At 32.3% G+C, this 25,636-nt stretch overlaps 1 protein-coding gene across 3 annotated transcripts; it reads left to right on the top strand.

The window, feature by feature from the left end:
- Positions 1 to 7: 7 nt before the first annotated feature.
- LOC134686704 (2-oxoisovalerate dehydrogenase subunit beta, mitochondrial-like) lies at positions 8 to 22,401 on the top strand. Of its 3 annotated transcripts, none has more exons than XM_063546389.1 (10): positions 8 to 172; positions 2,907 to 2,984; positions 5,414 to 5,482; positions 5,946 to 6,079; positions 6,548 to 6,703; positions 8,084 to 8,117; positions 8,223 to 8,360; positions 17,742 to 17,887; positions 19,501 to 19,587; positions 20,482 to 22,401. In XM_063546389.1, the coding sequence occupies exons 1-10, from the start codon at positions 46 to 48 to the stop codon at positions 20,623 to 20,625; spliced, it is 1,113 nt and encodes a 370-aa protein (XP_063402459.1). In that variant the 5' UTR covers positions 8 to 45; the 3' UTR covers positions 20,626 to 22,401. The 3 variants fall into 3 exon arrangements, with proteins under 3 accessions (XP_063402459.1, XP_063402461.1, XP_063402460.1); XM_063546391.1 differs by lacking the exon at positions 8,084 to 8,117 and adding an exon at positions 7,874 to 7,907; XM_063546390.1 differs by lacking the exon at positions 8,084 to 8,117 and adding an exon at positions 7,769 to 7,802.
- Positions 22,402 to 25,636: the final 3,235 nt, after the last annotated feature.

The following is a 25,636-nucleotide window of genomic DNA, read 5'->3' as shown; positions in this document are numbered from 1 at the left end:
GCCCTTAGATCAACTTCCTGTGTATTTAGATTCAGAAACAACACTATGTCCTGGAAGTTTCTGCGGTGTTTGCAGAATGCAAAGTTTTTAAAAAAGAATTTACAGACTTCTCTGTCTGTCCACAGATGTGTGTCAGTACAATATGTTCCTGACACAATCTCTGCTGCTCACGGTAACTCCTATGCTTACTCAGTAGCAATGAACTTGGAAAGGGCACCTGCTAAATAATATATATATCTATATCCAAAATAATTATGACATCTTGAAAATATAACAATAAAAGAGACAAAAGAGACCCTTTAAAGATTACTTTAAAAATACTTGATATGGCTGCTGTTTATGGCACCAAGGATGATTAAAGGTTAATACACCTAATCGCTAATCCTGGCTGATCTGGCCGCTTGAACTTTTGACGCATACAACAACCACTTTTCCATTGTGTGTTGTGGCATCAGATATTTTGTTTTATGAATACAAAATTTGACGGAAACCTGTGTGATATCCAGCAATGGCAGACAAAAAGCTTAATGTTTATACCTGCATTAGCGGAAAAGTGGATAAATTTGTTGTCAATACATCGATTGAGAGGTTTTGATGCGAAGAAATGCTCACTATTTCGCACTCAATTGCATTAAACAGGTCCATCTTTCTAAATAGGCATTAAAGGCAGTGTCTGCAAGTAAAATTGTCGTTCGTAGGCTACGCATACCCACATCAGGTTTTATAATAAAATGGCATTGGATTAGGAATAAAACGTGTAATATATATACAAATTTGTTCGCAATAAGTGAATAAATTGATTAAAACTACTTTAAGAAGTTTTATAAATATTTATATATATATTTGGGTGAACAGTTTTAATTTCAGTCTACTGTCTATAAATATTCTTAAAATGTAAAAGAGTGTTATACATGTACATGTCATGCATGTGGGGAAGACATTTCATTGGATATCTTGAATTAGAACAGTCGATTGCTTTTATATATTTTGAATTTTAACAGAATACATCATGAACATTTTTCATGTATTCATGGAGGCAAAAAATTCTAAACAAATTTAATAGGAAAAAGACCTAATAGTAGTTTTAAATCGAATTTGCCGCGTTTCATTCATTAGTAAAATTTACGTTATAGTACAATAAAATTGAGAATGGAAATGGGTAATGTGTCAAAAAAACAACAGCCCGACCATAGAACAGACAACAGCAGAAGGTCTCCAATAGGTCTTCAATGCAGCTAGAAATTCCCGCAACCAGAGGTGGCCTTCAGCTGGCCCCTTAACAAATATATATACTAGTTCAGTGATAATGAACGCCATTCTAAACTCCAGATTATACACAAAAAACTAAACTAAAAAAATAAAACAAGACTACACACACATGACAAAGGCCACAGGATCCTGACTTGTGACAGGCGTAAAAATGCGATGGAGTTAAACATGTCACCAAGTTATGAGATCTTAACCCTCCCCCTATAACTCTAGCCAATGTAGAAAAGTAAACGCATAACATATATATGCACGTTAAAATTCATTTCAAGACAAGCCAGAGTCTGATGTAACAAAAGAAAATAAACAAAATGACAATACATGTAATACATAAATAACTACAGACTACTAGCAGTTAACTGACATGCCAGCTCCAAACCTCAATAAAACTGATTGAAAGATTATGTCTTCATCATATGAATATCAGGCACAATCCCTCCCGGTAGAATGTACATTTCAAATGGATTGTCCTTTCCTGTTTAAACTTGGCATGACTAAAGATGAACAAAACCTTGCGAGGAAAGCAAAAATTTTATTCGATCATTTTCTGTTTTACATTTTACTACAAGATTATTTTTAAATCTCATATGGGTATTTTTCAAATTCAGTAAAATTTAATTCTTAAAATTTGCATTTACATTTTATAATATAGTATTATTTTTTTTTATTATGTTTTTCTTTTTACAGTTTCATTTTCCATCAGTGTACATTTAACTTGCAATGTTTAATTATTTATTATTATTAGATAAATACAATTTGAAAACATTCTTTTCATACACTTCACTCTTTCTACACGAAATCCCCATATTATTGATAATTTTCGTTTATATTTCACGTTTCATTCCTGATTTTGGCATTTTTTTATTAAACCAGATGTGGGTATGCATAGCCTACAAATGGCAATTTATTTCTTCGTATCCTCATGCAGGTGACCATGAGACATCACAACCTCCTCATTGTTAAGATTAACATCCACATGTACACTTTAACTTAGGATCAAAATTGCACAGTACACAGTCAAATGTATTAAAGGCAACTGTACTTCTTACACGTCACATGTTACATGACCTGCTGCCCCAAAGCCAGTGCTTCATTTATTAGATAACATTTGTCAATTTAATATACATGTAGACATTGCACTAGTATTCTACAATAACAGTGTTTAAAACACTTGACACTTGAAATACTTGTTCAATGTTGTAAGTATCTTTGTCAGATTTAAATTTGCTACAATAACAATCTGCACAGAAAACTTTTTCATCTACTAGTCCGGAAACTAAATATCAAAATTTGTCCCTTTATGACTATATAATATTTTGAAAGTTTTCACTAGTCCAAATCAATATTTGCTAGTCTGGGGGATCGGACTGGTGGCTAACAGTGCAGACTGCAATTTTCTCCCCTTAGTCTTCTCCACTATTTTCTGGTCTACTGTTTTTTTAAGGTCTGTCTGAAGAGAACATTTCTGATGTCACAATCTGTCAGCTGTATGGCTGTAGGACACATGTTGGAAGGATCAAAATTTGCAATTGATTTATTGGTTTCTTTTTATTATTTGTTTTGGAAACATTATGTTAAATGATATTCACTTACATGTATTATACCTCTGTATCTTTCTATCATTTTCTTTCTCATTTCAGGGGAGACAACTCGTATGAATTTAGTACAAGCTGTAAATAATGCTTTAGATATTGCATTATCTACAGATCCATCAGCAGGTAAGGGAGATAACTCTACTGACTTTATTCTTGAATAAAACTCATCTTGTTTGCCCAGAACTAAAAATTTGAAAGCAAAGAAAAGTATAACTATACATATACTGTATACAATATAAACAAAAAAAAATTAAATGTTAATGCATTAAAATTGAGAATGGAAATGGGGAATGTGTCAAAGAGACAACAACCCGACCGTAGAAAAAAAAAACAAAAAAAAAAACAACACAAAAGCAGAAAGTCACCAACAGGTCTTCAATATAGCGAGAAATTCCCACACCCGGAGGCGTCCTTCAGCTGGCCCCTCCATAAATATATACTAGTTCAGTCCACCTGAACAGTTCAGTGATAATGAACGCCATACTAATTTCCAAATTGTAAACAATATAAAAAAGAAGATGTGGTATGATTGCCAATGAGACAACTATCCACAAAAGACCAAAATGACACAAACATTAACAATTATAGGTCACCGTACGGCCTTCAACAATGAGCAAAGCCCATACCCAGATAGTCATCTATAAAAGTCCCTGATAAGACAATGTAAAACAATTCAAGTGAGAAAACTAACGGCCTTATGTATGTAAAAAAAATGAATGAAAAACAAACATGTAACACATAAACAAACGACAACCACTGAATTACAGGCTCCTGACTTGGGACAGGCACATACATAAATAATGTGGCGGGGTTAAACATGTTAGCGGGATCCCAACCCTCCCCTAACCTGGGACAGTGGTATAACAGTACAACATAAGAACGAACTATAAAAATCAGTTGAAAAAGGCTTAACTCATCAGATAGACAAAAAATAAAAGTGGACGTGGCTGGGTACTTATACATCCCGACACAAAAAGACACAATGAACAGATCTGAGAGTACTCGCAGTTATCTGACAGCTAGTTCAAAGCCATTAACAACTAATAAAAAAATCATGCCTCTAAGACTAAGAAACTAAAATGTATTGAATAATGACATAAGAAGACAAATCTGCATTCAACACATCATTTATGAATCTGTTAGGGAGGAATGTTCCATTAGTTGTCTAGTAAATAAACTTTAACATGTTTAACTTCCTGCTATAATACTGAATTAACAAAATGAAATTTATATTTGTAGATTCTCTTCTATTAACAAAAACAAGGGGAAATTATGCGTTGTATAAATATAATTCAATTTATTATATACTTAGTAGTAAATTCAGATAAAATGTGTGTAATATGGTCAATGGCAATCATGCTGTATCAGCTAACCATGATGATATTGATATCAATCCCAGTTACAAAGGCTTAATTACACATTTATTGAGTTTAATCTTCATGATACCACATTATCTAAGTCAGTATTTGTTGCAAAAAGTTCTAGGAATAGACAACTTTCGAGTTCGATGCATTTCTGTTAAAAACTCTGGTTTTAGTGAATGTCATTTGTGCCTTTAGGGGCGTCGTCACATCCATTCCAATATTGAGTGAGTGGTTTGAAAACTATAATTCTATATTGTACAAATTATTTGACAAATTGAATTCTCAAATTGAAAATCAGCACTGCTGTCTGTAGGGACTTGTCATTAAGTACCTACAGAACAACCATTATTTCTAGTTTATCCTGCACAATGATGATCACTAAGACGCTTGATGAATGCAAATAGTACAGGGATACAGGCGACCCCGTCCATCTGGTAAATGATTTCACAAAGGCGCGTATAATTTTATATTGGTGTCTCAGGTTGATATTTTCTATTGGCATGTTTTGTTGGAGAAAGATTTTATTCTTCTCAGGATTCTCAACAAGGTGAGTAGATCATAAGTCCTGAAAATCTGTCCAAAAAAAAAAGAAAAAAGAAAAAAAAATCTGTCCAGACTCATCATTTTGAAATAAGTGAGTCCAAAGAATGGCAAAGATGCTGCATTATTTTATATCAAAAGTTTTAACCCTTTCCTCCATAATGACGCCTTTTGACGCCACCCCCTTTACTCCATAATGACGCCTGTGTAGTATCTCAGTTGAAACACAAAGTGTCTGCATCAGACTTAATAAAATTTGTATCAAAAATGAAAAGGATATTTAAAAGAATATCGGACTAAAATTTATGTGATGGAATATTTGTTTTTCGCAATGCATTAACACTTCAAAGCATATTTTCAATATTTTGTTGAAAAATCCTATGCGAATGAAGTATGGAAAACCAAAACTTCAATGGAGGAAAGGGTTCAATTGTCTAAATTTTATATCATTTCCTTGCAATTTTTTTTGTCATATAGAATGAAGTAATAAATTATGTAGTACAGCAATAAAATTTCATTTTACCGATTAACTGGCGTTGACCAAAAATGATGAGTCCCTGGACAGATTGGACTTGCCTTCAAAAATTCTTAATGTGAACATTGCTTGTGATATTAATTTGATATTTGATTTAAATCTATTTTTTTCAGTATTGTTTGGAGAAGATGTAGCATTTGGTGGCGTATTTAGATGTAGTGTAGAATTAAAAGATAGATATGGCAAGTTTATATTTTAGGCGAAAAAAAACATTTACTGTACAAAAATAAGATGAAATTTATTCTACAATCAAGAAAATTACCAATATAATTTTATATAACCTAAATTAAATACTAAAATTGATGAATCCTAATTAAAAGTGACCTCAAGAATCCAGAGCATTTTTCAGACATCAACCCAACAACACAAGTAGAAAAAACCTTCTAGATGTAAACTAAAGTTTTCAAGAATGGCATTCTATTAAATATCTAAATTAACATTACAATGTTAAATAATTGGATCATGAGCTCTCTTTTAAAGATCTGGAGCCAAAAGCATTTTAAGGGACGCCTTACTGTCTGGTTGTCTTCACATTATATTTACTGCATATTTTAATATTTTAATACACCAAGGGGAGATAATCAGAGTTAATTTTAGACAGAAGAGACTAATGTCATGTTTGTTTTTATTTTGATTGTTCTACAGGTCGTGATAGAGTGTTTAACACACCCTTAAGTGAACAAGGTATTGTAGCATTCGGTATAGGAGTAGCTACAATGGGTTCTACAGCCATTGCAGAGATACAGTTTGCTGATTATATTTTCCCAGCTTTTGATCAGGTATTTAAAAGAAACTTGTGTAACTGTACTTTATGTATTTTAGTTGGATACCAATTTTCTTTGATTTCATGGGTACACAAGAACATAAATTTAAATGAATTTTCTATAAGGTCGTATGCACTATGCAGACTTTGGCAAAACCAAGAATCAAAAATCAATAAAAATGCAAGTTTTCCTTCTTTCATTATATTATCAGATATTGCTAAAGGATGTTTTCTTTTCAAAATGTTCCCAGTTTTAAACTTTTTATGTAACTTCTGGCCTTTTTCCTTGATAATGAAATAAAAATTATCAGGAACCTCAATCTACCTATAAAGCTAGCTCTCAAGTAAAACAAATCTGTCAATTTTTTGTTAAAGGATTGTTTCTAAAAAATAAGTTATAGTATGATGGTTTGGTTTTTTAGAGGGTATATTTTTGTGAAGGGGGTGTTTCTGTCTTCATAAATATTTGCATATATTTTTTCAGATAACAAATGAAGCTGCAAAATTCCGATATAGGACAGGAAATATATTTGATTGTGGAAAACTTACAATCAGAGCCCCAACAGGAGCTGTAGGCCATGGAGCATTATATCATTCACAGAGTCCAGAAGCTTTCTTTGCTCATATACCTGGTATTAAAGTAAGTAAATCATCATAGTTACCTTGTAGAGCCCCAACAGAAGCTATAAGCCATGGAGCGTTATATCACTCACAGAGTCCAGAAGCTTTCTTTGCTCATATACCAGGTATAAAAGTAAGTTACTCATCATAGTTACCATGTAGAGCCCCAACAGGAGCTATGGGCCATGGGGCCTTATATCACTCACAGAGTCATGAAGCTTTCTATGCTCATATACCTCATATTAAAGTAAGTTTTTCATCATAGTTACCTTTTAAAGCCCCAACAGGAGCAGTTGGCCATGGAGCATTATATCATTCATAGAGTCCTGAAGCTTTCTTTGCTCATATACCTGGTATTAAAGTAAGTATTAAAATCATCAAAGTTATTTTGAAGAGCCCCAACACATACTGTCCCCTTTGTAGCTTTGTATCACTCAGAGCTTTCTTATCAAATATACCTCATATAAAAGTAAGTTGCTTGTTTATGTATTAATATGTTATGTAGCTATGAGTTTTGTTATCTTCTTTTCCTTTGCTGTTGACCAATATACTTTGTAGCTTTTTATGCATTACATCTATGGGCGAATTGTGGTCAGAATGTCTGCAGCCTGTTCATTACAGCTCATTGCTTTTTTTTAGATCAATAGTACTATATGTTTTAAGTTGTCATGCTACAAAAAGGAAAATAGACTTTTTAAGATATTCCAGTTTGAGTATTGGCTCTCTATCAGGTAACCTTTAACCTTTTTCTGTAGGTCCTGATCCCTAGAGGACCCCACCAAGTTAAAGGTTTACTATTATAACGATTATCATGTATTAATATATTAGACCAGAATCCTGGTATATTCTTTGTAACCTTTAACCTTTTTCTGTAGGTCGTGATCCCTAGAGGACCCTACCAAGCCAAAGGTTTACTATTATCATGTATAAGAGACCAGAACCCTTGTATATTCTTTGTAACCTTTAACCTTTTTCTGTAGGTCATGATCCCTAGAGGACCCCACCAAGCCAAAGGTTTACTATTATCATGTATTAGAGACCAGAACCCTTGTATATTCTTTGTAACCTTTAACCTTTTCTGTAGGTCGTGATCCCTAGAGGACCCCACCAAGCCAAAGGTTTACTATTATCATGTATTAGAGACCAGAACCCTTGTATATTCTTTGTAACCTTTAACCTTTTTCTGTAGGTCATGATCCCTAGAGGACCTCACCAAGCCAAAGGTTTACTATTATCATGTATCAGAGACCAGAATCCTTGTATATTATTTGTAACCTTTAACCTTTTTCTGTAGGTCCTGATCCCTAGATGACCCCACCAAGCTAAAGGTTTACTATTATCATGTATCAGAGACCAGAACCCTTGTATATTCTTTGTAACCTTTAACCTTTTTCTGTAGGTCGTGATCCCTAGAGGACCCCACCAAGCCAAAGGTTTACTATTATCATGTATCAGAGACCAGAACCCTTGTATATTCTTTGTAACCTTTAACTTTTTTCTATAGGTCGTGATCCCTAGAGGACCCCACCAAGCTAAAGGTTTACTATTATCATGTATTAGAGACCAGAACCCTTGTATATTCTTTGAACCTAAGATATTGTACAGATCTGCCATTGAAGAGGTTCCATCAGGGGATTATACAATACCTTTAGGACAAGCTGAAGTTCTTTTAGAAGGTAGGCTAAACACTAAAGATTTATTTGTTATTGTTGTTACCTATCTTAATGCAGTAAAGAAAATCACATTGTCATTGATGAGGGTCATAATGGGGGTACCATTAAGACCCTCATCAATGAAAATGTGACAAGCTAAGGCAGCACTCGCATCCGCAAAGCGGAAAGGGATTGAAATAAGTTGCAAAAATTGTTTCCCAATCCTCTATAAATAAATATGTTTAAACTAATGGGGGTACCAAACCGTACCATCATGATGAATAATGGTAAAAAATCTTGCCGATAAATGTTTACAGTAATTTTTGATGCATGACTATAAAATGTAGACTTTCTTTAACACGATTAACAACAGTTATAGATAATTCTAATGCAATTATTTTGTAACAATTGTTCTGATTGGATGACAGCAAGCGTAAAATTCTCTATCTCCTTGTGGTAACTAAGGAAGCCGACATTTTGAATTTCGGAATGAATTGACATGTTATTTCTACAATAATAAACGACAAACTCACTTGTTGCGCCTAAAAATCTTCTTTTTATCAAATTTTATTACATTCTGAAGCGGCACTGAAGCCTGAAAACGCCCAGTGTTTATGTTTGACGCCGGAATCATTCCTATGACGTCACCTAGTGTAGGGACCAAAGAAGATAACATCTTTTCGCGGAATTTTCTTAAATGAAGATTTTATACTGAAATAAATTGATTGAAATTTAATCATAAACTTGTTTTGCATTAGAATAGAGATAACTGTATTGTATTTGAAGCTATTCGGACGTCCATCGGTAGTTTTACTGTCGCAAATACCCGTTTACCTGTCTCCGCTCCGCGTCGCCAGGTAAACTAAATTTGCGACAGTAAAACTACCGAAGGACGTCCTTAAAGCTTCAAATACAATACAGTTATCTCTTAAATATTTTAGACCTCTGTAAAATCACAATATAATAAATTTCCAATTTGAAGCTAAAGGTAGCTGAAAATTACTGTTTGATAACTTGATTTTGTTTAATATAAAAAAGAAGATGTGGTATCATTTCCAATGAGACAACTCTCCACAAGAGACCAAAATGACACAGAAATTGACAACTATAGATCACGGCACCATGTTTTCCAATGGAAATTTTACACTACGAATATTAATGAACCACTGTTGTTGGTTAAGAAACAGGAATACAAATACTCTATTAAACAAATTATCAGCCCATAAAGTGTATGTTTCATATATATATATATATATATATATAAAAGTCTATAAAAAGGACCAACCAGCAAATTTACTATGTACCGGATCGTCTAGAATAGGCGATACTATGCAGATAAGGAAAAAATTATATCAGTCTAAAGATTTGCACAACGGTACTGATATAAGGTGTTATTAAACGAAAATGTTGTTATAAAATCGTTATAAAAACACGATTTTATAACAACATTTTCGTTTAATAACACCTTATATCAGTACCGTTGTGCAAATCTTTAGACTGATATATATATGATCATAAGATAGTATCCAGAATTTTTTTTTTTCAATCTAAATCCTGTTTATCTGTAGTTAACTTTTAGATGGACTTAGTTTTTCTGTCAGTTAACATTGTGATCGAAAGACATCTAAATTTTGAAGAAAATATTGTAGTTTTATACTCAGGGCTCTTTGACATAAAATGGTCAGTCCATGTATCTGTCTAACCATCTTGTATTGCTTCACTTTTCATACCCGTAGCCAGGGGGGGTTCGGGGGGTTCGGACGAACCCCCCCTTGAAAACTAATAAGCACTGTTAAAGTCGATGTTCTGTTCGAATTGTGACTGTTAAAGTCGAGTTTGTGAGTCAAACGAACCCCCCTTTGGAAATTTCTGGCTACGGGCCTGCTTTTTTACAACTCATTTTGCATTTACATTTTCTGATGAAATTTACACACCACATTAGAATTGATGTAAAGTGCCATTTCAGTTTTGAAGGTTTCCATTTTTATTCCTTCCAGAGTTGGGGCTTAATTTATAGAAATTTATACATTTTCTCACAAGTTATACAATTACTCAAAATTGCTGTGACAATTGTTAGAAAATGTTACCACATAGCTAAAGTAGATGGATGTAAGTTCTCTTTCAATTTTCATGAATGTCACTTTTATAATTTTAAAAAGAGTTATGTGACTTTAATCATGATTGTTACTTTTATAATTTCTGAGTAATGTGACTTTAATCATGATTGTTACTTTTGTAATTCCAGAGTAATGTGACTTTAATCATGATTTTCACTTTTTTAATTCCAGAGTTATGGGACTTTAATCATGATTGTCACTTTTGTAATTCCAGAGTAATGTGACTTTAATCATGATTGTCACTTTTATAATTCCAGAGTTATGGGACTTTAATCATGATTGTCACTTTTGTTATTCCAGAGTTATGGGACTTTAAACATGATTTTCACTTTTGTAATTCCAAAAACAATATAAGATTATACTTTTCTCACATGTGAACTGTGATAGTTCATTTTACAAAATTTATCTGGAAGTTTATGTCCTGATAAATTTTTGACCAATCGTTTTGGATTTTATGCTAAAAATAGGTATTTACGCAGTCTAATAGGATTGATGCTAACTTTTGATAGTAATTATTTTGATGCACTGCAAGGTTTATTTTCTGATTAATTAACCACTGTTAAAGGCCTGTAAGATTTGTCATTATCCATTTATGTGGTTAGATTATTTTCTTTTTATGGCAATAGATTAGTTTGTCATACGTTATGCACTAGCTCCAGTACACTTGGGTCAGGCTGCTTCAAACTTTACGCTGAAATATCTTTTGTTTTTTTGAAAGTAAGTGTTTGCTTTTCCAGAGTTGTAGGACCTTTAACTGTCAATTAAAGACTATTTTTACATATCATCATTCAGAACCTTATTAAAGTTATTGCCCTAAGGGTGACTATTTTATCTTTATTTTGGTATTTTTGTCTATAATAATTCTAAGTGGAAAAATCATCAGCCAAATATAATAAATACAAATATGACTGAAATTGTCAGTTATCTCTTGATAGTTTCCACTAAATGACAAAGTTTTCTGCAATTTGCTTACATAGGGGGTCTCATTGAGGGGTTCCTATCCCGGATCCTGTTTACTGTTTTGTCAGATTCCTGTATCCCGCTTACACTATGGACGTAAGCAATTTTCATGTTTTTGTCATTTCCCGGGTCCCGCTAGACCTCATTTTCTGTTTTCACAACACAATAATTTGACTTTCATGTGTCACGCTTACAAAAAATCGGCAATCCCGCATCACACTTAGACCCAAATAAGACCCACTACATAAGCTAGCCATAATGTTCTACTATGAATTAATTTAAGCTATAACCAAGGCCAGTAAGTTAGTGTGCTAAATTTTGAAAATTACACTTCGGAATTTTCTTGTTTTTCAATATTCATTAACTAATCTATCATTAAAACAAAGTTCAGCAATAATCAGGTACCTGATTTGAATTCTTTATTTTACAAACTGTTTTATGAATGATTTAATTCAAGGTTTTGTCCTATAAATTATTAAGTACATTTGTATATGCTTTATCAAAATAAACAGTATAAAATGACAGACAAGATTGAGGACACAAGAAGCATTTCTAGAAGGAGTGTAAATCAGAAATTATTGCCAGCCTTTATTTTTGCAAATTTTGAATAAAGGAAATAATTCAAGACTATAATTATTGTGATTTCAGAAAAACATGTATACAAAAAAGGTTATCAGAATTTTATTGTTAGCTCACCTGACCTGAAAGGTCAAGTGAGCTTTTCTCATCACAGTGTCTGTTGTCCGTCGTACTGCATCCGTAAACTTTTACAAAAATCTTCTCCTCTGAAACTACTGGGCCAAATTCAACCAAACTTGGCCACAATCACCCTTGGGGTATCTAGTTTAAAAAATGTGTCTGATGACCTGGCCATCCAACCAAGATGGCCGCCATGGCTAAAAATAGAACACAGGGGTAAAATGTATATTTTGGCTTATATCTTTGAAACCAAAGCATTAAGACAAATCTGACATGGGGGTAAAATTGTTGATCAGGTCAAGATCTATCTGCCCTGAAATTTTCAGACAAATTTGACAACCTGTTGTTGAGTTGCTGCCCCTAAATTGGTTATTTTAAGGACATTTTTCAGTTTTTAGTTCACCTGACCTAAAAGGCCAAGTGAGCTTTTCTCATCACTTGGCATCCGTTGTCCGTCGTCATCGTCGTCCGTCATCGTTAACTTTACAAAAATCTTTTCCTCTGAAACTACTGGGCCAAATTAAACCAAACTTGGCTACAATCATCATTGGTGTATCTAGTTTAGAAATGTGTGGTGTGACCCGGCCAACCAACCAAGATGGCTGCCATGGCTAAAAATAGAACATAGGGGTAAAATGCAGTTTTTTGTCTTATAACTCAAAAACCAAAGCATTTAGAGCAAATCACACAAGGTGTTAAATTGTTTATCAGGTCTAGATCTATCTGCCCTGAAATTTTCAGATGAATTCAACAACCAGTTGTTTGGTTGCTGCCCCTGAATTGGTATCTTTGGGAAATTTTGCTGTTTTTGGTTATTATCTTGAATATATTATAGATAGAGATAAACTGTAATCAGCAACAATGTTTGGCAAAGTAAGATTTACAAATAAGTTTGCTTGACCAAAATGGTCAGTTGACCCCTTTAGGAGTTATTGCCCTTTATAATCAATTTTTAACAATTTTTCGTAAATCTTAGTAATCTGTTACAAAAATCTTCTCCTCTGAAACAACTGGGCCAAATTAATCCAAACTTGGCCACAATCATCTCGGGGGGTATCTAGTTTAAAAATTGTGTGGCGTGACCCGGCCAACTAATCAAGATGGCGGCCATGGCCAAAAATAGAACATAGGGGTAAAATTCAGTTTTTGGCTTATAACTCAAAAACCAAAGCATTAAGAGCAAACATAAAAGGCCAAGTGAGCTTTTCTCATCACTTGGCATCCGTCGTCCGTTGTCATCGTCGTCCGTCTTCGTTAACTTTTACAAAAAACTTCTCCTCTGAAACTACTGGGCCAAATTAAACCAAACTTGGCTACAATCATCATTGGTGTATCTAGCTTAAAAAATGTGTGGTGTGACCCGGCCAACCAACCAAGATGGCCGCCATGGCTAAAAATAGAACATAGGGGTAAAATGCAGTTTTTTGTCTTATAACTCAAAAACCAAAGCATTTAGAGCAAATCACACAAGGTGTTAAATTGTTTATCAGGTCTAGATCTATCTGCCCTGAAATTTTCAGATGAATTCAACAACCAGTTGTTTGGTTGCTGCCCCTGAATTGGTATTTTTGGGAAATTTTGCTGTTTTTGGTTATTATCTTGAATATTATTATAGATAGAGATAAACTGTAATCAGCAACAATGTTCGGCAAAGTAAGATTTACAAATAAGTTTGCTTGACCAAAATGGTCAGTTGACCCCTTTAGGAGTTATTGCCCTTTATAGTCAATTTTTAACAATTTTTCGTAAATCTTAGTAATCTTTTACAAAAAATCTTCTCCTCTGAAACAGTTGGGCCAAATTAATCCAAACTTGGCCACAATCATCTCTGGGGTATCTAGTTTAAAAAATTGTGTGGCATGACCCAGCCATCCAACCAAGATGGCCGCCATGGCCAAAAATAGAACATAGGGGTAAAATTCAGTTTTTGGCTTATAACTCAAAAACCAAAGCATTAAGAGCAAATCTTACGGCCTTAAATTATTTATTAGGTCAAGATCTATCTGTACTGAAATTTTCACGTGAATCCAACAACCCCTTGTTGGGTTGCTGCCCCTGAATTGGTAATTTTAGGGAAATTTTGCTGTTTTTGGTTATTATCTTGAATATTATTATAGATAGAGATAAACTTTAAACAGCAATAATGTTCCGCAAAATAAGACCTAAAAAAAGTGAACATGACCAAAATGGTCAACTGACCCCCTTAGGAGTTATTGTCCTTTATAGTAAATTTTTAACAATTTGTCATGAATCCATCTGCGTCCTTTGTTTAATATTCACATAGACCAAGGTGAGCGACACAGGCTCTTTAAAACCTCTAGTTTGTTATTATCTTGAATACTATTATAGATAGAGATAAACTTTAAACAGCAATAATGTTCAGTAAAGTAAGACCTACAAATAAGTCAACATGACCAAAATTGTCAGTCAACCCCTTAAGGAGTTATTGCACTTAAGAGTCAATTTTTAACAACTTTGCGTCATTTTTTGTAACTTGTCTAAAAATCTTCTTCTCTAAAACTACTTGGCCAAATTTAACCAAACTTGGCCACAATTATCATTGTGGTTTATAGTTTGAAAAATGTGTCCGATGACCCTGCCTACTAATCAAAATGGCCGACATGGCTAAAATTAGAACATAGTGGTAAAATGCAGTTTTTCCTTTATATCTTGTAAGATTTAAATGTCCATCAGAATAAGATCTATCCCCTCACAAATTTTCAGATGAATCCTACAACCCATTGTTGGGTTGCTGCCCTAAAATTGGTAATTTTAAGGAAATTTTGCAGTTTTTGGTTTTAACTTGAATACTATTATAGATAGAGATAAACTGTAAACAGCAATAATGTTCAGCAAAGTAAGATCTACAAATACGTCAGCATGAACAAAATTATTAGAGGACCCCTTAAGGAGTTATTGCCCTTTATAGTCAATATTGAACAACTTTTCGTCATTTTTATAACTTGTATAAAAATCTTCTTTTCTAAAACTACTTGGCCAAATTTAACCAAACTTGGCCACAATCGTAATACTAGGGTATCTATTTAAAAAAAAGTGTCTAATGACCCCGCCTACAAACCAAGATAGCCGACATCAGTAAATACATAACAGGTGAGAGACACAGGCTCTTGAGAGCCTCTAGTTTATTTTTGCGATACTCACTCAATAGCATAATTCATATTCATAAAAACCATTCATCTTCGGATATGATTTTTATCAAATTCAATGAGTGATTCTAAGATGTTGTTAGAAAAATTGCAAAACAATTTTCAAGATTCATGAGTGAGAAAAATTCTGTAAAAATGTTTAAGCATAGAAAAAAATCAAATGCAACAATTTACAAGTAAATTTGTGGAGACATGCTTGTTTTATCAACAGAAAAAAAATAAAAAAATTATAAACTGTATCTAAAAAAATGTTTGAATTGCTTTGATTGTGTTTTTTTCCCCCTCTCTATTTATACTGTTGAAAGATTTGTAGTTCTTGTAGGTCAAAACGAATACTTAGAGTTAACAATAATGTTTAGCACTTTTGTTTAAATAAGTTATGGATATGTCAAATTTGTTGCAACTAAGATTTATTCAATAGTCTGTTATGATTTCATACAAATGAATGATGTTTGTTGATTTTGTGTTCTGTTTAGGTAACATAATTTGCATAATGGGTCAAAAGTTTGCCTTTTATTTGGTAAATAAAGTTCAAGGAAGAAATGTAGGACAATAAGTGTTAAAATGAATGATCTTTGGTATTTTATTTACGTTCTTTTTATGGACAATATTTGCATACAAGGTCAAGGATTATTTTTAGTGGTATGAAGGTCAGGATGTCGTTTATAGAATGGAGAATAATGGGCGCAAAGTGCAGAAAAAAGTGTACAAAAAAAAGTAGTTTAAAAAACAGTATTGAGAATAATAGAGAGAACTTTATTTTAAATTACAGATAAAAAAGTAAAATAAAAAAAATCGTTTTGCAAGTGTGTGCAATAATGAAGAATTTCTTTTAAGGTATCGAAAAAACAAAAAACCGTCTATGCACCCACTCTACCAACTAATTAAGGGGGAAACCCTCACCCCTCTATTTTAGAATAATAATAATGTAATTTTTTAATTAGATATAGGAAGATGTGGTGTGAGTGCCAATGAGACAACTCTCCATCCAAATAACAATTTAAAAAAAGTAAACCATTATAGGTCAATGTACAGCCTTCAACACGGAGCTCACACCGATCAATAAGCTAAAAAGAGCCCCAAAATTACTAGTGTAAAACCATTGAAACAGGAAAACCAATGGTCTAATCTATATATAAAAAAAAAAAAACGAGAAACGAGAAACATGTAAGTTTTCTTCCAATGAAAGTTTATATATGAAATTTTTTTGAGATAATAAAAAAAGCTTTTTGTTTCTTTGGCTGGAATAAGAAGAAAAAAATATTGGGCAACTGTTTTCTTTTATTGAGTTATATTTTTTTTATGAAAGTGCATACTAGTTAGTATCTAACTTTTTGGTGTTGAATATAGAATTTTTTTTTTTTATTGGGTAACTTGGGGGGAAATAAGGATAAATGGTGAAATATTTATTACAAAATTAGGAAGACTTTAACTTAAGTTTTAAATTATCTTCAAGGCAAAATGGTGATATTGCTTTTCATCATACATTTATTTTAACAGTTGCCAGAATGTACTTGACCCCATAATTTAAGAATTTGAACATTTAACCAAGTTTTGTGACAATTGACAACAATATATATTTTGCACTGGACACCAGAAGTTTATTGAAGCCTCTATGATGTTTAATTCAGTTTGTAGTTCTTCAAACACTTTGTAAAATATGAATATATTAATGTGACCTTATTGGCAACATCATGATTTGTTTGGGCAGCCAGTTGTTCCAATCTTACTTGAATGTGGTATAGTTACCATAGGATAGGATGTTAATGACCTATTTCTATTGGGGAATGCTAGAATTTGAAACCTTAACTCGTTGAAACATGAAGGCATAAACAAACAATAATCAATTTGTTGAAAATCTATTTTTTGTAAATAAAAGTAAGATAATCATCCAACTTCATCCAAACCGTCATATTCTTTGTTAATGTTAATAATTGAACCATGTCAGTTTTCTTTTTCTTTAACGTCAATTTTATGAACAGGAAATATTTCCTTCAGCTAAAGCTCATGCGCAGATCCAGAGGGGGGTTCCCTTTATTTGGGACGATCAATGTATTTGAATGGGGACATGTAACTGGAACACCAACACCCCCTCTTTTTAAAATGGCTGGATCCGGCCCTGGAGCTAGAGCTCTAATCCTATAATTAGCTGTCCTTTTCCTATTAGAAAAGAAAATAAATAACTGGGGTTAAATTCGTATTGATTTTACCACAAGTTTGGCCTATTATGCTGATATTGTGCAAGGTAATAAATATTTGCATGAAGGGCAAAAAGATATAATTTGAAGCCCCAATGAATTAATTCTTAAATATAATCTGTTACCATAGTTACAGAAGCTACATGTATCATGAGAAGAAGCTGACCATGAATGACATCACAGACATACATGTATAACAAATATTTTCAAGTAACGATTTTTTCCCATCAAATTGGTATATTAGTTTCATATTTGTATTTACAGGTGATGATGTGACATTAATTGGTTATGGAACACAGGTACATGTATTACGAGAGGTAGCTAACATGGCAGAGGAAAAATTTAATGTCTCCTGTGAAGTGATAGATTTGAGGACAATATTACCGTGGGATGAAGAAACTGTGATAAATGTAAGATTATTGTTATCTAGTTGTCCAAACTACCAATCCAGAGCAGTTCCACTTCATACCCCTATCAAGGGGGGTTGAAAACAAATAAGCACTGTTAAAGTCAATGTTCTGTTCGAATTGTGACTGTTAAAGTCGTGTTTGTGAGTCCAATGACACCCCCCCTGGAAATTCCTGGCTACGGGCCTGCACTTCATTTTCTTTTCTTTTAAAAAAGAATATTCTGTAAATTAAGAAACTATTTCATGCATTTATAATGTACATGCATCTGTAAAACTCAAACTCAATATATTCACTCATAATGAGAAGACCAAGACTACTTATTATTTTCAATCAAGGTCAAAGATAGAATTTTTGGCAGCGTGATACAGCAGAAACTGTGTTATTAAACTATTTAGATTAATCATAATTAGACAAATGAATGGTTTCTCATGATTTTGAAAATTAGAAATTACAGATGAGCATGAGATCAGAGGTCATAGAAAGTTTTACCAGTATTCAATTATATATACAAAGACATTGCTTAATCAACATTTTTGTCGAGCCTTCGACTTGATCATATATTCTGTTGTCATCTGCAGCGTCCACAAATATTCACTCTGTGGTTAAAGTTTTTGAAATTTTAATAACTTTCTAAAACTATTCTGGATTTCTACCAAACTAGGACAGAAGCTCGTTTATAATCATAAGAAAGTAATATCTAGATGAGAATTTTGTTAAAATTTTGTACCTGACTGTTTTTACATGTATTTTACTTAAAAATATGGACTTAGTTTTTCTTCCAGTTAACATTAGATACAGTCTGCAGTTCAAGTTTTTAAAACATTTATAAGATTCATAAACTATCCTGGAGTTTTACCAAACTTGGACAGAAGCTTCTTACAATCAAAACATAGTATGGAGAGGAATAATTTTATTATTTTTATGCCCCACCTACGATAGTAGAGGGGCATTATGTTTTCTGGTCTGTGGCTCCGTTCGTTCATCCGTCCGTCCGTCTGTCCATTCAGGTTAAAGTTTTTGGTCAAGGTAGTTATTGATGAAGCTGAAGTCCAATCAACTTGAAACTTATTACATATGTTCCCTATAGTATGATCTTTCTAATTTTAATGCCAAATTAGATTATTACCCAATTTCATGGTCCATGGAACATGGAAAAGGACAGTGCAAGTGGGGCATCCATGTACTTTGGACATATTCTTGTTTTTCTCTCATTTTCATCGAGCCTGCGATTAACAGCAAAAGTAGATGAGACCCTGGGTTCTGCAGAACCCTTACAAATTGTAGGTGGTACAAATCAACATAAAGTGTACCCTTCTAAAAAATCAAGGTCTAGAGTTCTGTTTTTAATTAAGTAACTGTCAAATATCATTCTAAAAAATGAAATAATTATGGCATAGCAATACAGACTAGTCTTAATGTCTATGTATGCACTATAGAAGGAGAATGACACTATTTAATTTGGATGATCAAAAGCCAAAACCTTCACTGCTTATAAAACATGAAAAATATGTGTTTCTTGTTTATTTTAGCTGTATACTCGTAGAGAGGAAAGTCCTCCAATTAGAACTCTATGACATTTTCTTTGAAACATTTGTGTTAATTATTTTTTTCAGTCTGTAAAGAAAACGGGTAGATGTATAATTTCCCATGAGGCACCAATCACTATGGGAGTGGCAGCAGAAATAGCAGCAACAATACAGGTATGCTTTACCTTATATTTGTATCTTTGTTTTTCTGTAAAGGGAAACATGATATCAGACCTTCATTGTCATTTTTTAACAGCCTTTTGGGCAAACTGCAATAAAATTGACTTATGTCAGACTTCTTTATTCACTTGCCCTTATCCCTTGTTCAAAATCTGAAATAGTTAATGCAATCTTTATCTATTAACACAACCCTTAGTTAGATATATGGGAAGATGTGGTATGAGTGCCAATGAACCAACTCTCAATCAAAGTCGCAATTTGTAAAAGTAAAAAAATATTGATCAAAGTACAGTCTTCAACACTGAACACTTGTGTCAAAGGAATTCTTATGATTTTAAACGAACCATTGTACAGTGTAACCTGTGTTATCCAACACACTTGGGGTCCAGAAAAAAATGTCAGATTAAGCAGGGTGTCGGAATACTCAGGTTTTTTTCTGAAAGGATAGGCCTGTTTTGGGACAATAAAAATGTGTCTGTTAAAGCAGGATGTTGGAATAAGCAGTTGTTGGATTAGGCAGGTTTCACTGTACTTATATTGATCAATAATTACATTACGGTATAAAACGCTTAAAATAGCATAAACTAAACACAAATGTAGTTAAATAAGGAGATCAAAAAATTGATTATCATATTTTGCACTTGTCTGACTTCTTTTTTTCACTTAGACAATCATACAAACAGAAATGTTGAGCTCTGCAAATCAAGGAAGACAATGATCATCTTTACACAAAGTGCTACCAAGCGCTTTGATTTTATTTTTTTTAGATAGTAAGGAATTTTTACCATATAAATGTATAATTAGTCATTTAATCATGTTAATCATGATATTAGATTTATATACATGTAATAAGGATGTTTTAAAATATTTATTTTTTTTGTTTTTCAGGATGAATGTTTTTTGAATTTAGAAGCACCTGTTATGAGGATATGTGGTTATGACACTCCGTTCCCTCATGCGTTTGAAGCTTTTTATTTACCTGACAAATGGCGTTGTTTAGAGGCAGTTAAAAAAATTGTTAATTATGGATAATGTAACGTGTGGATGCTGTGATACTGAATCTCATTGATATTTGTTTCTCGTGTACTGCAGATTCATTATTTTTTGAGAAATTCCAATTTCCTTGGATTTCGTTGGTAAATGTGATTCATGGATTTAAATGGTCAACAAAATAAATTTATTTTAAAAGACTTTTATGCAAGGTTTGGTAAAACCATGAAATCAAATATATACATACTACAATTTTTTCCTCAATTCTTGAGAATTGTTTACCACGAAAGTAAATAGATCTGCAGTATAATACAAGAAATTGGTATATGCATGGTAAATGGGAAACATGGATTAAAAGGAAACTGAAATTCATAAATTCCTGACTTGAACAACAGAATATTTGATGTGCCATTTATGGATGAAATTTTGTCAATGTCACTAGAACTTGAATGCTTCTTGAAAGTGCTAGTGCCATGTGCAAATGCAACATGGAAGTTAAATTTAAAGTACTATAATTATGCTGATCTACATAAATTCTTTTTCAATTTATTAACCCTTCGGTAAACTTTGTGCACCTTTATAATCATGATAATTGTGTTCACTATTTATAGATTTAATTGTCAAAATACTGTGGTTTCATTATTATTCATTGGAAATCAATTTTCATGGATTTTGTGGGTACAGGTTAACTACAAAATTAAATGTGCAACGGATAATAATTTTTTTATTGGCTTGTATAAATCGGTAAAACCACGAAATCAAATATCCACAAAAAAGGAAGTTTTCTTTATCCAGAAAATTTGGTACTCATGAAAATAAATGAATCAACAGTATGTCAAGGGTGTTCGTTACTCTGGCTTTTGTCATATTTGGAATCCTCCAGTTGTAGTGCAAATAAAAATGAAGCCAGCAGCTGGCATTGAGTAATTATAATCAGTAATCGTAATCAGATGTAATCGATTACATTGCAAAAAACAGGTGTAATCATGATTACTTTAAGATTACATTCATATGATTTATACTTGCTGATTACAATACCCTAGCTTTTATCATGTTCAGTTGAAAAGCTATTTTGAGAAATGTTATGAATCATTGTTCTTTTTTATAGTCTTAGAAAGAAAGAAAAAAGTGCCAATGATAAGAGTATGAAAAATCTAAAGAGATTTATTTCCCTTCAAATTTTTAATTGATTATATTTCAAAACTAATTAAGGACATGAGTTTTATACTCAATAGTTTGCTCTCAGTCTTACCAAAAGTGATCTAGAGATTTCTCAAATTACCATACACACAGAAACAAATGACCTACCATTTCTAACTCAGGGGTAACTTCAAAATAGGATGGTTTGGTAGAAGGGTTTTTATTCTGCTATGTTTTGAAATTCTTCTTGATTGTTTGATTCTAACAAAGACAGGCACTTTATAAGAAATATTTCTTTGGGAATTTTCAAATTCATTTATTCTATACTGATAAAGAATCTTTAAATGTGTGCAAGGGCATAACATGTAAGCATTATTATTTCATTTAACTTCTAGATCTATAAATACTCATATTTTCCATAAACTTGTGATTAATCCCTTAATATGTTGGGTTTTTTTATCACACAAAGTTTAGGGACAGATTTAGGGGACCAGGCTCTTTATGGAGCTTGATTTATGGTTAATCAAGACTTTATTATTTTAAATACACCCCTTGGATCTGTCACCAGTCCAATATGATCCAGTTATTACAAATTTTCAAAAAGCTTGAACGCAGACTTTGGCAAAATCAAGAATTCAAATATTCACAAAAATATACTTTTCCCTCAATCATAAATCTTCAAAATGAAATTCCCAGTACTTAAGGATTTGATAAATAATATTGTTGTTCTTGCTCGATTTGGCCATACATTTAAATTCCATAGACTTGTCAAAAGTGTTTGATATATGTATAATGTTTGTCTTTTATATGCATTTAAGACAATGACGTTTTTTTTAGTTAAAACATATTGTTTATTTATGAATTAGGGCGATTTTTAAGCTGATTGATAAATGTTTGTTAAGAGAATGAAAATGTCAAGGTGTGAACAAAATATAATTGTGTGTATTTTTAATAAGCCAATAAACAAGAAAAAAATGTGTATTATTTTTGTGTTGTACAGTGAAGAGTTAACAACCACATATACATGTATCATTCATGTCATTAATCCTCTGTCTTTAAGGTGGTACCCAACACCTACACTAAATTATTTTTTTTTATTTTTTTAAAAAGTATTTACTTTGACCCTTTGAAAAAAACATAAAAATTTCAAAATATTTGAACCAATCAATTCCTCAGAAAAAATTGGTTGGATACATAGCAGTTTGACAAACACTGATTTTAATCATTAAGAAGCTTAATGTTCCCTTAACAAAACAATATAATTTAAACATTTAGCTGATTTTACAGAGTTATCTCCCTGTAGTGTTAGGGACCACCTTAAATGAAAGGTTTTTCCATCAGCTAAGCTGCTTCAAGAACATGATTTTTTTTTATTTAAAAAGAAATCACAGTCAATACATGTAAATGGAAGAGAAAATTATTGCAAAAAATGGTGGCTGAATATACTTAGGGATCAATAAAAAAACAAAAAGAAATTAAAGATGACACTGTGGTCACAATAAAACCACAATAAAACCACAGTAAAAGACGAACACAAAGCCCTCAGCTAAGAGTCTACTATAACTAGGAATGTCCCAAGGAACTCTACACTCAGGTAGTCTTAGCAGTTCCTAATCCTTTAGTGACTTCCCTAGGAACTCTACATGGTTTATTCTCATTTATCCAACTTTTTAAAATTATAGATACTACTTGTAAAAATAAAAGTTGGATAGATGAGATCAAAGGTAATGAAGAACAAAGGGTTTTTCAATTAGAGTTAGGGTTGAATGACAGGTGAAAAGTAAGACAGAAAATTATACCAGGATTAAATTTTCTGCAGCATTATTTAGCATAGCATTTTAAAATGTGAAATTGACATTTAGTTGTAAATTATTACTTGTATTATTTGTCTGCCTCTTGTTACAGCGTAAACTGTCTAGAATGTTAATAAAAGTTGAAAGTTGAAGTTAATGTAATGTAAATCATTTGAAAGTATTTTAAAGTTTTTTAACTGTTAATTAAAATGTGAATTGGCTAGAAAAATATCAGTTGCACTTTACTTCATAAAGAGATTTGTCAATGAGATGGAGCTTTTTTTGTGTAATAGATGATAGATCCTCTTCGTTTATTTTATTCTGTTCTTCTGACCAAATGATCAAAATAAGACAAAATATAAGTTGAATAAGTTTTACTACACATAGACTAAACAGAAAAAAAATTCACACAACACATAATACATCTATTTATATATATATATATGTGAATAAAGACAAAAGCAATGCAAGCACAATGGTTAAAAAACGTAGCACAGAAATATCCGTAGCACACACTAAAGTAATGTTCAGTAGATCTTCATCCTAGTTTAAGTAGATGGGATACTGCATTTAGTGATAAACATTTATCTGTTCATGCTGTAGTATAACCTTAAGATGGGTCAGTCTGTTGTCTATGTAGGTTTAGGGGCGTTTCCAGGACTTTTGAAAGAGAATGAAAAAAATTTGGACCTTATTTTTGCCATAAATATGTAATGCACTCAAGCTCCTTGGTTTCAACAATTTAGCATCAAATTATGAAAAAGCCAGACTAATACTTATCTCTCTATTTTAGATTAGATTCTGGTTTCTTTGAACAACACATGATACAATACAAACAAACACGAAAGTATAAAGTTCATCCGTTCTAAATATTGTAGGCTTTAATGTGGAATACATGATTGAATATGGCCAATTGACGTTATTGTACAACAGTGCTAAATTAAATCAATCATGTCACTGTCTAGTTCCATAGGTGGTATATGGTACTTGAATAAATATGGTGATTGAACTTGATGGCAAAATGTAGGTCCGATGATGTAACTTAGTTACTAACTAATAGATATTTAAACAATATGATACTTCCAAAGGCTATCCAGATTGGGAAGTAAAAATGCTATACCAAATATACATGATACTAGTATAAATGTAAATTTACGCAAAACCTCAATTGAACAAAAGATACTGATTTGTTGGTTTCTTCTGTATTAATTATTTTTTTTAAATATATGCTAAATTTTATTTAAAACTAAAATGTAACAAGATTACTTTGGCCTATTTTTCAAATAATATAAAAACATACAGGAACAAATTGACTGTCAAATTTTAGAAAGACACCTTATTATTACTAAACAAACAACCCAATAATTAACAAAAATAAAAAGTTGGCTAAATGAGAATACCTTATTTTAAAAAGTTGGATAAATGAGAAGACACCCTCTACACTCAGGTGGTATTAGCAGTTCCTAATCTTTTAGTGACACCCATCATGTTTCTCCTTTTAAATCCATTGGTGAAAGATATCCAGTGATATGACATAACACAGTATCAGATAGGTAAAAAGACTTTGTCTATACATACAAAAATATAGGAAGATGTGGTATGAGTGCCGATGAGACAAATCTCAATCCAAATAAAAACTAACAAAAGTTAACCATTATATGTCAAGGTACAGCCTTCAACACAGAGCCTTGGCTCTCACCAAACAGCAAGCTGTAAAGGCCCCCAACAAATAGTAAAGTAAAACCATTCAAACAGTAAAACTAACGGTCTAATCTATATACAAACGAGAAACACTTGTGAACTACATTTATAGCCTAAGGTAGGTCACATTGCCTTTATGAATAAAAAAAACTTGTACATATATAAAAGAAGATGTGGTATGATTGCCAATGAGACAACTCTCCACAAGAGACCAAATGACACAAAAGTTTACAACTATAGGTCACTGTATGGCCTTCAACTATAAACAAAGCCCATTCCCCATAGTCAGCTATAAAAGGCCCTGAAATGCCCTGGCAATTGAAAACAAGAAAACAAGTAAACTTACAGCCTAATTTATGTACAAAAAAATAATGATATAATTGTATGTTTCCTGTACTTTACAGCTAATTTACTTGACC

Source organism: Mytilus trossulus, chromosome 10, assembly GCF_036588685.1.
Source record: "Mytilus trossulus isolate FHL-02 chromosome 10, PNRI_Mtr1.1.1.hap1, whole genome shotgun sequence".
NCBI lineage: Eukaryota > Metazoa > Mollusca > Bivalvia > Mytilida > Mytilidae > Mytilus > Mytilus trossulus.
The sequence above is the reverse complement of the archived record's forward strand: the minus strand, read 5'-3'. Positions and strand labels throughout refer to the sequence as shown.